General features: G+C 34.1%; 2 protein-coding genes across 5 annotated transcripts in view; one reads left to right on the forward strand and one right to left on the reverse strand.

Annotated features, from left to right (window-relative positions):
• LOC143250827 (Iroquois homeobox protein 5a-like) overlaps positions 1–3,310 on the reverse strand; it is a 56,117-nt gene extending 52,807 nt beyond the window's left edge. For 2 of the 3 annotated variants that reach the window (XM_076501885.1, XM_076501883.1), the window contains exon 1: positions 3,046–3,180. In XM_076501885.1, coding sequence (XP_076358000.1) covers positions 3,046–3,129 — 84 coding nt within the window. In that variant the 5' untranslated portion in view covers positions 3,130–3,180. Of the gene's footprint in view, positions 1–3,045 lie in introns of all 3 variants that reach the window. The other variant, XM_076501884.1, reaches the window with a different exon arrangement.
• The window catches only part of LOC143250826 (ankyrin repeat domain-containing protein SOWAHC-like), a 151,606-nt gene continuing 140,016 nt past the window's right edge, over positions 3,201–14,790 (forward strand). The window contains exon 1 of one of the 2 annotated variants that reach the window (XM_076501882.1): positions 3,201–3,341. The gene's annotated coding sequence lies outside the window, so the exon portion shown is untranslated. Of the gene's footprint in view, positions 3,342–6,231; positions 7,073–14,790 lie in introns of those variants that run through there. The other variant, XM_076501880.1, reaches the window with a different exon arrangement.

Genomic DNA, 14,790 nt, shown 5'->3' on the forward strand with positions numbered 1-14,790 from the left:
ATTATTAATTTTTTAATTGTTTTTAAATACCACAACTTTTTCACACATTTTATACTTTAATTTAAAACCATTCTACTGACTTTAACCACAATTAAGGTAACTTTCTTTGTGATTTTAATTTATGTGAGATTCGTATTTAATCGTATCCTCTTGAACTAATATTTTAGGCACTTTCTTCCTTCCAGTGGCTCAACGATTTCTGGCCTTGTAACGCTAAAAATCAGGCTTCGATACCCGTAGTGGACACAGCACAAATAACGTATTGCATAGCTTTGGGCTTAACAACAAACTAAATTCTGATTTATACTTTCTAAAAACTTTCAAGACTGTCATGGTTTATGTGTCATAATTGAAAACCAAACTACTTTTATATACAAATCTAACAACTTTATATCAATTTAGTGAATCGTAAAGAAAAATCCCACAAAAACACTATTTTCTTACGAATATACCGCTAGTTATTAATATTTCCTTATACCGTGTTTTTTTACGGGGGAATGTTGTTTTATCGTGTTGTTCATGATTTCTTACTTGAGTATCTTTTAAAGGTTACTTGGAATGTTCTTAATTTTTCGTTGTTTTTATGAACACCGTACATTAAAAGTTATTTTTTGCATTCACAAGTTAAATCCATTACGAGTTATCCTACATGAAACTGTGTTTATTTTTATTTTTTATTTCAAACAACACTTTCATAGATTGCCCAACATGGCCAGCTGGTTAAGGTACTGGACTCGTAATCCAAGGGCCGCGGGTTCGAATCCTCGTTACACCAAACATGCTCGCCCTATCAGCCGTGGGGACATTATAATGTGACGGTTAATCCCACAATTCGTTGGTAAAAAAGTAGCCCAAGAGTTGGTGGTGGGAAGTGATGACTAGCTGCCTTCTCTCTAATCTTACACTGCTAAATTAGGGATGACTAGTACAGATAGCACTCGTGTAGCTACGCGCGAAATTCAAACCAAAGAATAAGTTATTTAAATTGTTAATTAACATACATATAACATAAAGAGAAAAATTAATTTATTTTTTTCCCAGGTAACTCAGTGGTAAGCTTGTCAACTTATAACGCTAAAAATCGAAGTGTAATACCTGCGATAGGCATAACATGGGTAGCCCATTGTGTAGCTTTGCTCTTAACAACAAAACAAGGAAGCAAAGAATTTTATCAATACTTATTGTGGGGATGTTGTATCCAATTAATCCGAACATAGGAATTATAAATCGAAGATTGGAGGTTCACCGCAAGGTTGACGTCCTGATATTGAAAATACATTCGGGTTTCAGTTTAATGTTTGTACATTTATTATCAATTAAGATGTTCAAATAGGTGTTGTTGCTATCTTATTTCCTTCATACTATTTTAATATTCACGTGTCTTACTTACTTCAGGTATTATTTTTGAATATTAAGTTATTTCATTTTTCATTTCTTTTATCTCAAAATAAAATTCAAAATTCACTATCAGTTTGTACAATCAAGCACGTATTGGAATTCTGGTAGAATGTTTTATTTTGCTTACCCGAGGACCTATTGAACTCGTATTTTTACCGCCAATTCTTCGTTTATTTATGGACCCAGTATGGTCAGGTGTTTAAGGCACTCTACTCGTAACTTGAGGGTCGCGGGTTCGAATCCCCGTCACACCAAATATGCTCGCCCTTTCAGCCGTGGGGGCGTTATGATGTTCGGTCAATCCCACTATTCGTTGGTAAAAGAGTAACCCAAGAGTTGGCAGTGGGTGGTGATGACTAGCTGTCTTCCCTTCTAGTCTTACACTGCTAAATTAGGGACAGCTAGCGCAAATAGCCCTCGTGTAGCATTGCGCGAAATTCTAAATAAATCAAACCAAATCGTTTGTTTATACTAAATCAAACCCCAGAGTTTAGCTTATAAATTCGTAGACTTAATGTTGTTCTATCGGAGGATCACGACCAAGCGAACCCTTACAAATGTATTAAATAAGAAAACGTGTATGTGTGTGTGAGTATGTATGTGTGGAAAAAGGATTTCACTTGTTTCTCTTCTCCAGGTAATATTCAGCAAGGTGTAACATTTAGTTTTGTTACAAAGTGCAGAGACGTTATATTCAATAAATGGTGTACAAACACACATCTGGTGTTGAGCACTGTGACTGATGCACCTCTTAACTGGTAACATTTTATACACTAAGAACAGCACCTCGTTAAGATGATATCAGAACAGCACCTCGTTAAGATGATATCAGACTAACAACATATTTATTTTCTAAATTTCTACTATTAATTGAAACCAGATTTACTTATTATACTACTAAAAACACATATTTAAAATTATTAAGTTTATTTATGTTTTAGTCTAGGGGACAGAGCCAGTAGTACATAAGTGATAATATAAACTTAGTTAAAAAATAAGGCATTTTACGTTGCACTTTACCAAGTGTTTTTATACAAAACACGTTGGTGTTTATAGGAAACCTAAGAAACAATGAAAAGTTACAAAGTTAAGGTGTTAGTATTATATGTAAATTAAAATAAACTTTCCATTTACAGTTTTGGACGTATACCTGATTTGTAGAGCACATGGATACTAATTATCTTTCCACGTGCTCTGATACTATTTCTATGAATATTAATTATCCTCTCAGGAGACTGCATTAACTCAATCTGCCATAATCTATGTTTGCACAGTATTATTTATTGAACTCATAAAAACCATCCCCAAAATTGCTTTTCTAGAATTACATAAAGGTATTTTACTACGTATATAGTTCTCACAACAGTTAAAGACAAAACAACTAAACACATTTTTTAACATGGATATCAACATAATTAACGTTAAATATTAACTGGTAATAAGCCATTAATGACTTACAAATAATTAAATTTAACACTTAGTATAACCATAGTAGCTTTATTTTGTACACATTCTTACTATATACCTTATATCCTTCAGTCAAATCACACACAAACACTTTACCGAGAAATATATACGTACGTAAATAAAACTATTTGTTCAGCAATGTTTCCTCTATGTGTGTATTAATGTTTTCCAGTGACTTACTAATGCTGTTGCCGGACAAAATGTTGGAGTGTTTAGTCTGGGAATGACACCGTAGCTGCTCTGATCTGAGGTACACGGTGTCATATTGTACAACCTTGGGGAACCTCCAATTCCCGGCGCCAGTTGTGAGTAAGACGAAATCAAACGGGAGTCATAAGCTGATGGTAACGGGCAAACAGCCGCAGCTGCAGGCGATGAATTGTCCGCCGTCAGACCTTGTCCATGTGCCGTCACAACACGCCGGAGCTGCCTGCCCTGAATTTCCAATCAGCTAGGAAGAAAGTTAAAAAGAGAACGTAAGTCAGTACTGTTTAATGGAATGTGACACACAAAATCCTTTTGACTATGCTAATATAACATAGAAGTGTAATTACTGTCATTTATTTATCTGAAAGTATATTACTATATTTTGATAATGTTATACAAAGGAAGCTGCTGATTTTCAGATACTCGAATTGCAATGTGTATGGTAGGCATTTCTTTGTTGTTGCGGAACTGGAAAGTGTTATTTTGATTACATAGTAAACTTGTAACTGTCTCTTAAGTTCAGTGTGAATAACAAACGAAGACAACCACTTTTTCATGCAAGACACTTTGATTTTATCACGGAACACGCTGCTCAGTAGAAGCGGTTCTCAAACTCTTGTGCCCCCCCCTTTAATTTAAAATATTTTCGCGGAGCTCCAAACCTATTGATGTTTGTTGTTTTGAAGAAGAAAAAATTGTGTACATCAAAAGCTCTATTTCAAAATGAAATGTTTCAATTCATATAAATTGAAATTTATTAAACTAATTTATATTCTATAAATAATATCTTTAATAGTTTTTAAAATTTAGGATATGACTCGCGGACCGCAGTTTGAGAAACGCTGCTCTACTGGAATTATTTAAATATTTCTGTATTAAATCCTGAACCAAAAGAACAAAAAACATATACATATCGTAATATGTTGTGATATTAAGGTAGATCAAACGGCAGGAGACCAAAACATTCTTACTATAAGTTCACTAAATACGTAAATTGGTTAGGCTATCTAACATTCAGTTTAACTATTCGTAAAATATGGTTTTATACGTACGCTTAATTTTGTTAAGCAGTTGACGTTTTTTTCATCCGTATTTTTTTAGTACTAGGCCTGTACATTGTTCAACTTTAAAAAGGTTAGGCCTAACTTATTGTTAATTAATATTCGTTTATTACGCCGAACTACTTTGTAAAATTATTATAAAAACAAATTCAGCTGCAGATGTTTCCTCCTCCTCTCCCAACGTACACACATTCAGCTGCAATGAACGAATTAAGAGGATTGTGATTAAAAAAACAAAACATCTGCTGCTAACTTGTATTACAACCACTTTTAGGCCTATTGGTTTTCCAATATTCCGCCGAATTTTGGCGTTTAAATCAGTACTTAAAAGCATTTGGATTTCCAGAAATACTTTCAAAATCTACAAAGTCAAATTCTGTCAGTAGACAAAACAGATGATTTATATTTATCATCGAATCTTATTTTAAAAAGCTTATGGCCTATCCAGAGTATATAAATAATATTTTGGCTTTTCGAAAATATTTCATGACTTAATAATAAATTAGGCATACTATGTGTATTTTCACATAAAAATATATTTCTCCAGTTTCGAGATTTGTGCATGTCTGAACCCATTTATCAAAAAAGTTAACAGTTTTGAAGAATCTTGTAATTTAAAAAAATGGTATTGCTTAATAATATAGTCATACAGTACAGAGAACATTAAAGTTATTGAAACTAATGTTGTTGAATGTTATTAAGCGCAAGGCTACACACACGAATATCTGTGCTCTTCTCACTACGTATTTCAAACTGGGTTTGTAGCACTCTAAATTCACAAATGTACCGCTGTGCCAAGAACATCAATATTTTGTTTAATGCATGTGTAGTTGAAAGCTAGATTACTGGTTTGATTTCAATATATTGTGTTTTTATTCCTTTTTTTATTCCGTTAGGTGAATCTTCTGAATATGATTGGTGTAAACAATAGTCTCTCTTGTATAAATTATGTACATTATCAACTTGATAAGTTAAAAGTCCTAATACATAACATAACCATTGTTAAAGGTAATTTATATATGCAAGATGGCGGATTCAACATATAGTTTGGACTTCAGCATATAAGAAGCTCCGGGAATCACCAATTTTAAACTTTGTACCAGCCAGTCTGTAGTCAACACTGATGACGAAGTGAACTTACGTCACGGGCACTTGTCCTTCATTGAGCCGTCATGTGCTCGAAACTATACAAATGACATAGTCACAAATGGAGGATAGATTTAAAATTTGTTGTCAACTTAGAACTACAATTACAAAGTAAACTTATCTATCATTTTTATTTTTTGTATTTATAATACACGAAATTCACAGAATCATCCTACCAACCTGGACAGGTGAGGGGTAAGCTCCATATCCAAACTGGGTATATGACATCATACGTCTAGACAGTACTTCCAGTTTTGTTTTTTTTTCGTTTTTTGGTTATTTTTATCGCTCGAATCTTCAAGTAAGCAGCCTCTTCTGTGACCTTTTACTCTTATGGTTTCATGGTCATTCTTCATCAATAGCCTGCTAATTATTTATATCAGAAGCAATTAAACCTAAGACCTATGTTGATATTAAATAACTTTTTCACCACTTTTCAATCGTACAACAAACAGTGTTGGCTAATATTTATAAATCACGTTCTTCACATTCGTTTTTGTTGGACAACACTGGTGAGCTATGCTACTCTGTTGCCTACGTTACAGCGATTATGTCTGCCGTTCACGAACCGTGTTTCAAACAGGCTAGACGTCACAACACTACGTCTAGCTAAGGCCAGTACACTTTTTCTCCAGTTCGCTGTTTATACAGATACATTAATAGTTCGACAAAGCAAGTGTCAGACGACGAACAAACACATAATGTTCACTATAAACACTCTTTGATCGACAGCTGTTGGTTAACTAAATCCATAACGAGCAACATCGACACACACCATCCTCCCCGTTCGGCAAACCTAGGTGAGTGCCGTTTTAACTGATTGACAGAAATAAAGGCAGCTACCAGTGTAGCGCCAGCCCATGTTACGCAAGGAAGCCTTCTTGTCCCACCCTTTATGGAAAATGATTGACAATGTTTTGCTCCGCCCAGCCAATGAGAACCGTTCCATATCCTCATGTGTACTATCTCCGCTAGTATTTCTTCTGGAAGATAACAACATAATTGCAGACCACCAGTAAACAACTAGGTATAATTATACAGGTTAACCATTCTTTACAAGTTTGTCATTTATGTTTGGATAACATCTTTTAAATGGTCTTTGGCAAACTTCCATGCCAACAAACTTGTAGACAGCGCATGGAGGTTAGGTGAGGAAGTGTCTCCGATGTGAATTTAATGGCTGGGGACAGTGACCAAACAGCTGTGTTCAATATCTATCCAAATTAGCAGGAATAAACTTCTGTCCCCAGTTCCTCCTCGCTCAGACTGTCTAAGTCCGGCGGGGCTAGAAAGACAAACAGGTTCGTGGCGCCAGCTCAGCGCTACTAAAGATAACGGTTAACGTGCTGGTTTGGAATGTGACCAGTCGACACTCATGGTCAAACTGGCTGTGGTTGACAAAAGACAAATAACTGACTCTTTATTCTGTCACTAATTGTACTGGTAATACGTCTTTACTATCTTATTATAAAGATAATCATGCATGATAAAACTGTATCGTTTGTCAAAAAATAACAAATGAAAATTTGTATTGTTGTAGCGAGTTAAGTTTAACTGCAAGAGATAGGTGAAAGAGAACTACAATTATGTAGTTTTTTTTATAGGCCTACTTAAATACTGAACTGTATACATTGTGCTTATTTAAGACAATCCAACCTCACTTAAACGTGTTTGTTGTCAAGCGCGAAGCTATCTGTGCTTTGTTCACCACGGGTATCAAAACCCGATTTTTAGCATTTTAAGCCTTCGGACCTGCCGCTGATCAACCAAAGTGCCACACACACACATATCAAGTAAGTAAAAATTGTTGCCAGGATGGTGCAATATCGGCTTATTCCAGTAATATATATATATATTTCTTTATTATGTGCAGTAACTCGTTTTGTTTTGGAATTTCGCACAAAGCTACTCGAGGGCTATCTGTGCTAGCCGTCCCTAAATTAGCAGTGTAAGACTAGAGAGAAAGGCAGCTAGTCATCACCACCCACCGCCAACTCTTGGGCTACTCTTTTACCAACGAATAGTGGGATTGATCGTAACATTATAACGCCCCCACAGCTGAAAGGGCGAGCATGTTTGGCGCGACGGGGATGCGAACCCGCGACCCTCAGATTACGAGTCGCACGCCTTAACACGCTTGGCCATGTCGAGCCGCAGCAACTCGAAACGGGAAAGTTACTACGTGACAGTGTCAATGTTATTCAATTTAATGCCTGCTTATGATACTATCTACATGGGAAATATTTTGTGGTAAGAAAAACATGACAAAATTAAACCAAAAAAGAAACAAATAGTAGATACAATATATTTGATAAATTCTCTCAGATCTGTTCGTATATTTGTTGTATATGGTTAATAAAAATTTTGATTTTATGCAGTTATTATTATGGATGTTAACTCAATAAATTTATTGTATTTCGTAAATAAAAGACTGCATGATGTATTCAAAATAAAACAAAACAAAACTAGGCATTGAGGTAGTTTATAATAAAAAAAAATCAAATTTTTTTGCAGTTTATGATTTCGTGTTACTTAAAACTGATTTACTTTCCTGTTTACATCGGGTTTTTTTCTCGTCACACCAAATATTCTCGCTCTTTCAGCCGTGGGGGCGTTATAAGTTGTGGTCAATCCCACATTTCGTTGGTAAACGAGTAGCCCAAGAGTTGGCAGTTGGTAGTAATAACTAGCTGCCTTTCCTCTACCTCTAGTCTTACACTGCTAAATTAAGGACGGCTAACGCAGATAGCCCTCGTGTAGCTTTGCGCGAAATTCAAATAAACCATACCAATCACTGGTGTTTAAATGGACTCGAAATATCTTAGATTTTAGAGACTTCCATCTAGCGTTTAATCTATTTGTATGAAGTATATAAGTCACAAGTGTATTACCTAATGTTAACATGATTAGTGTAGGTTATTCAACCGTGTTGTTTATATATGTTCTTAGCAACATTTTAAAGTACTTTGTATTAAATGTGCAGTTAAATTAGATTGCGAAATATGTTTCTTGGCAGGTTTGTATAGCAGAAGATAATGTTGTTTATTACAACTAGTCTATAATGTATGTGAAATTGTTTTGGAACTAATATTTTACTGCGTGTAAACAATATATGCAAGCCTATATAACAAGATTATGAAACTTATTTGTTTCATTGCTTCGCCGGTTATTAGTGTTAACAGTTAATAACGCTCTATGTATTATTAAGCAATATGCTATGGATCGTGTTACAGACTCTGGATTACCAAATACTGGATATACAATGTGTCCGTGTTTTATCTTGACGGTAAATTCTGGTTAGGTGTTATAAGCTTAGAAACGTTTAACATTTAAAATCTCTATACATACAATAATTCTGAAACATTAACACACTGTATTATTAGCACAAGGTATATATAACAATATAAAAGTAAAACTGAGCTCAGTAGAGACTGTTTGCAAATGTGTGCTTTAGCAACATTTTCTAACTCCAATGCACTGAGACCGAAGAATCAACAAACGTTTTGATTTTCTATTTTAAATGTAGTAAGGAAATCTAAATTACAATTCGACAAAAGTCTCTATGTGTGTGTATTTACGCTTATAAATAGCTGGACTAGTTCTCGCCAAACCTTAGTCCCCCACCTGGGAGTGACACAGGAAGATCAGATCCCCCCCTCCTCCCCCAATTTGTTTTCCGAGTGTGTGGAAAGGGCGTGTCAGCTAGTAATTAACAAAGAGAGAATAGCTATTAGAATATTATTATTTTACAAATCAACTTAATTGAAATCAGCTTTAGAACTCAGGGAATTGTGTGAATTGTAAAGTGGCACAAAAACAACATTCTAAGCATATAATTTCATAGCATCCTTCCTTTTAAAGAGTGTCGTTAACTCCAATATAAAATCATAGATAGTATATGCATAACATTATGTAAGCCTAACTACCAATATATTTTGTTTTTAATATTTAAAAAAACTTCATTGATGAATGTTAATATCAGATATTCAGAAGAGAAAAAGAAGAAAAAAATCACACCTTGTGGTCAAGTACATTATTCTAATATGAGGGTAGCTTGAAGTAAAATATTTTTTTTCTCCCAGTAATTAATGAGCACCCACAATCAAGTCTTAGAAAAATACTTGGGTACATTATGATATTATGACTTATCTTGTGCTAATACGATTTGGAGATAAATTACAACAGAATTACTTGTAATTTTACTGACGTATGTACATCTTTCTGTTTGTTTCTGTGTTATATTATTGAATAATTGAAGTGCTAGATTCTCTTTTTATAAAACTGTTTATGCCCGACTCTTGAAACTATAATAAATTTGTTCCTATGCACACATACACACAAAAGAAACATGAACCCCAAGCTCCTTGTACACAGTAATCGACGTTTTATGTTTCGTCCACGAGATATTGATCACCTTCGCAACCAGTGACCAGAGTGGTTGTATATCGAATACGTTTTTTTTTTAATATTATTATTATTTATTTAAGTTACAATTAAGTGCAGTAAACGATATTGTTAGACATAACATTTGTCATCTGGAAGTAAAAAAGAAAGGGGGTGTTGCGTATGTACTTCAGAGTAACATGGAAAAAGATGCCTATTGGCTCATAACAAATTGATATATATCTTCCACTTTCCGAAGGATAGCATGCGTTTAATAACAGTAGTTTGTTTGAAAGCTACATAATGGGATATTTGCCTATCATGGGTATCAAAACTCTGTTTATAGCGTTCTAAGTCCGCAGACATGTTTCTTTGCCACTTGAGGGCAGTAAAGTCTTTGTGTTTTGAAATTCCGTAATTATAGATTTCAATTACTGTTGTTTTTTTTTAATTTCGCGCAAAACTACATCAGAGTTACCTACTGTAGCCGTCCCTACTTTAATAGTGAGAAACTAGATGGAAGACAGTCATCACCACTCCCCGCCAACTGTTTAACTAATTTTTTACCAACGAATAGTGGCACTGACTGTAACATTACAACGTGTCCAAGGCTGAAAAGACCACCATGTTTGGGTGGTCGGGAATCCAAACCTGCGACCCTCAGGATGCGAGTCGAACGCCCTAAAGACCTGGCCCTGCCATGGCCTGGAGCGATAATAACAGAGTTGAAATGTTAAACATTGATATTGCGAGATGTCTAATAACGTTTAGTTCTATTGTTCGATAGTTAATGCTACTTAGTTGATCGAGAACGATGAATGAGTGGATGGACTCAAAATGTCTTTCTTCTGTTATACTAACTAAATGTGAATAGTTGGCACATCTATCTCGAACTTTTCGATTGATTGTATTTATTCGTGATTCACGGTCTATACATCAAAAAAGGAAAAAAAAAAAATCGTGCTTCCAACCTGTTTTTATTATGTGCTAACGTTATGACAGAAAGTTTGTCTGAGAATTTTCACGCAAAGCAATTTGCAAATAGTCATCCTTTATTTTGAACTGGTAGATGGGCCTGGCATGGCCAAGCGCGTAAGGCGTGCGACTCGTAATCCGAGGGTCACGAGTTCGCGCCCGCGTCGCGCCAAACATGCTCGCCCTCCCAGCCGTGGGGGCGTTATAATGTGACGGTCAATCCCACTATTCGTTGGCAAAAGAGTAGCCCAAGATTTGGCGGTGGGTGGTGATGACTAGCTACCTTCCCTCTAGTCTTACACTGCTAAATTAGGGACGGCTAGCACATATAGCCCTCGAGTAGCTTTGTGCGAAATTCCGAAATAAAAAAAACTGGAAGATTATTGGTACAGCATAAAGCACCTACAGTCAACAGCACACACTGTCGATGGTTGGACTATTTTTATCTCGCCGAACTGTGGGATTTCACTGCCATTCTTTATGCGGACTCAAAGTATGGAGCGCGTTCATGCGGCAGCAGGCCATGAACCGTAAACCCTCGAATTCGCTACTGGACCACACTCAATCCTATGAGGAAGATTTGTAACGAAGATTATGTATGAGCTACTATACCTTCCTGAAATTTCGTAGTCATTTATAACAACCCTAGTAGATCGACGACAATAAGTTTTATCAATTTTCAGCATTCACGAAATTCATACTTTTATGGCAGAATTTCTTATTGGAATAAATAAGCGATACTGAACTTTATATTGTCACCTTTTTCATGTTATTCCATTCATTTTTGCTAGCTCGTTACACGTTTATAAAAACTCTGGCTTCTGCATAAATGTATACAAAAGGAACGGTAGTCACGAAATATGCGCCATACTTTATAAAAATATATATATGCTGAGCTTCAATAATTTCTGTGTGTGATACAGAGCTGCAACCTGATAGTTCATTGGAAATATGTTTCTTGATTGGCCATGTTTATCTACTGATAATAATAATACTGCTACTCATAAATTGCTGATCTTCCAAAATTATAGAGACTGATTTGAATAAAATCAAGATTGTTGATACAGAATTGTGAATGTAATACAGTACTTTTCAAAGAAGCTCATTTTTATGCCACTTAAGTTAACTCCATAAAGAAAAATAGCTTAATATTCCTAATTGCAGCAGATCGTGGCCCGATGGTTAGCATGCAGGGTTGCATATCGGAAGTTTCAACTGTGGGTGGGTTATAAGAATTTACAATCAATCCCGTTATTTGTATCAAAGCTGGATAAAGCCCTTCTGATATCGGTTACACGCTTCCGACTTGCTTCCTCTCCTCTGGTCAGTAGAAAAGATAAGTATGCTGGACCTTCAATTGACAGTTTAGATCAAGTCCACTTAATGATCCGTCCTGATTGAAAATTCCAATTTCTTCCTTACACGATATGAACACTATAATAATGTAAATTTAACGAAACGCATCAAAAATGTTAATTTAAGTAATACCAGTTATCTGTTTTAACATCGCTTCTGAGTACGTGTTAAGTTTCAAACATTTCCTGTTTTGTGTTCGTGATCCTATATAAGATAGCAACTACGGGTACCTAGAGAGAAATCGGTGTCTTATTAATAAACAACTTTGTTACAAGAAGGCAGTGCTAAGGGTATATGTTTTATTAAAGCAAAACCACATCCTGCTATCTCCTGTGTAAACTGAGAAGAATCGAGCCCCTAATTCTAGCTATATAAATCCAAAGACTTACCCCTGCCTCATCGGGGAACACTTCAACAGTAAAACAATGAAATAATAATATTTAACATTAACTTTTAAGGGTAAAACGACTCTGTAAAGAATGGTATGCCACCGTTATGAGCATTAGATCCTTTGGTGGAAATGTTGTGTTATTCTTAAGTAATAGTGTATACCTTGTATTTAGTGAGAAAGAGTGTGTTATTCTTATGTAATACCTGTATTACTTGTATTTAGTGACGAATGGTGTGTTATTATTAATTAATAGTGTATTACTTGTATTTAGTGAGAAATGGTGTGTTATTATTAAGTAATAGTGTATTACTTGTATGTAGTGAGAAATGGTGTGTTATTCTTAAGTAATAGTGTATTTCTTGTATTTTGTAAGAAATGGTGAGCTATATTTAAACAATAGTGTATTATTTGTAATTAGTTAGAAATGGTGTGCTGTTCTTAATTAATAGTGTATTACTTGTATTTATTGAAAAATGGTGTGTTAATCTTAAATAACAGTGTATTATTTGTATTTAATAAGAAATGGTATCCTATTCTTAAGTAATAGTGCATTATTTGTATTTAGTGAGAAATGGAGTGTTATTCTTAATTAATAGTTTAATATTTGTATTTATTAAAAATGGTTTGTTATTCTTAGGTAATAGTGTATTATTTGTATTTAGTGAAAAATGATATTTTATTCTGAAGTAAGAGTTTATTATTTGTATTCAGTAAAAAATGGTGTGTTTTTATTAATTAATAGTGTATTATTTTTATTGAGTTAGAAATGATGTGCTATTCTTAAGTAATGATGTATTATTATTTGTATTTAGTTAGAAATGGTGTTGTTCTTAAATAATAATGTATTATTTGTATTAAGTGAAAAATGCTGAGTTATTCTTTAGTAATAGTGTGTTGCTTCTATTCTGTGAAAAAGGGTGTGTTATTATTAAGTAATAGTGTATTACTTGTGTTTAGTGAAACACGGCGTGTTATTTTTAAGCAATAGTATAATATTTGTGTTTAGTAAGAAATGGTATGTTATTCTTAAATAATAGTGTAATATTTGTATTTAAAAATGGTGTCTTATACTTAAGTAATAGTGTGTTACTTATATTTAGTGATAAATGGTGTCTTTTTCTTAAGTGATAGTGTACTACTTGCATTTAGTGAGAATTGTGCTGTTCTTAATTAATAGTGTATTACTTGTATTTATTGAAAAATGGTGTCTAATGCTTAAGTAATAGTGTATCATTTCTAATTAGTGAAAAATGGTGTGTTATTCTTAATTATTAGTGTATTACTTGTACTTATTTAAAAATGGGGTGTTATTTTTAAGTGATAGTGTACTACTTGTATTTAGTGAAAAATGGTGTGGTATTCTTAAGTATTTGTGCATTTGTATTTGGTAAGTTTTTGATTGTTTGTTTGGAAATTTCGAACAAAGCTACTCGAGGGCTATCTACACAAGTCGTCCCTAATTTCGCAGTGTAAGACTAGAGGGAAGGCAGCTAGTCATCACCACCCACCACCAACTCTTGGGCTACTCTTTTACCAACGAATAGGGGGATTGACCGTAACTTTATACACCCCCACGGCTCGGAGGGCGAGCATGTTTAGCGCGACGCGGGCGCGAACCCGCGACCCTCGGATTACGAGTCGCACGCCTTACGCGCTAGGCCATGCCAGGCATATTTAGTAAGAAATGGTATGTTTTTGTTAAGTAATAGTGTATTAGTTGTAATTAGTGAGAAATGGTGTGTTATTCAAAATTAATAGTTAATTTTGTTAATAGTTAATACAAGTAACTTGTATTTAACGAAAAATAGTGTGTTATTTTTAAGTACTAGTGTATTATTTGAATTTAGTAAGAAAGGGTGTGCTATTCTTAAGTTATAGTGTATTACTTGTATTTAGTGAAATGGTGTGTTATTCTTAAATAAGAGTTTATTACTTGTATTTAGTGAAAAGTGGTGTGTTATTCTTAATTAATAGTGTATTACTTGTATTTAATAACAAATGGTATGTAATTCTTTAGTAACAGTGTATTTCTTGTATTTAGTGAAAAACGGTGTGTTATTCTTAAGTAGTAGTATATTATTTGTATTTACTAAGAAATGGTGTGCTATTCTTAAGCAATGATGTATTATTTGAAGTTATTGAAGAATGTTGTGATATTCTTAAGTAATAGTGTATTACTTGTATTTAGTGAGAAATGATGTTATTCTTAAATAATAATGTATTATTTGTATTTTGTAAGAAATGGTGTGTTATTCTTAAGTAATAGTGTATTACTCGTATTTAGTGAAAAATTGTGTTTTATTCTTAAGTAATAGTGTATTAGTTGTATTTAATTAGAAAAAGTGTGTTATTCTTAAGTAATAATGTATTACTTGTATTTAGTGAAAATGGTGTTATTTTTAAGTA

This window comes from Tachypleus tridentatus, chromosome 5 (genome assembly GCF_004210375.1).
Source record: "Tachypleus tridentatus isolate NWPU-2018 chromosome 5, ASM421037v1, whole genome shotgun sequence".
NCBI classification, from domain to species: domain Eukaryota; kingdom Metazoa; phylum Arthropoda; class Merostomata; order Xiphosura; family Limulidae; genus Tachypleus; species Tachypleus tridentatus.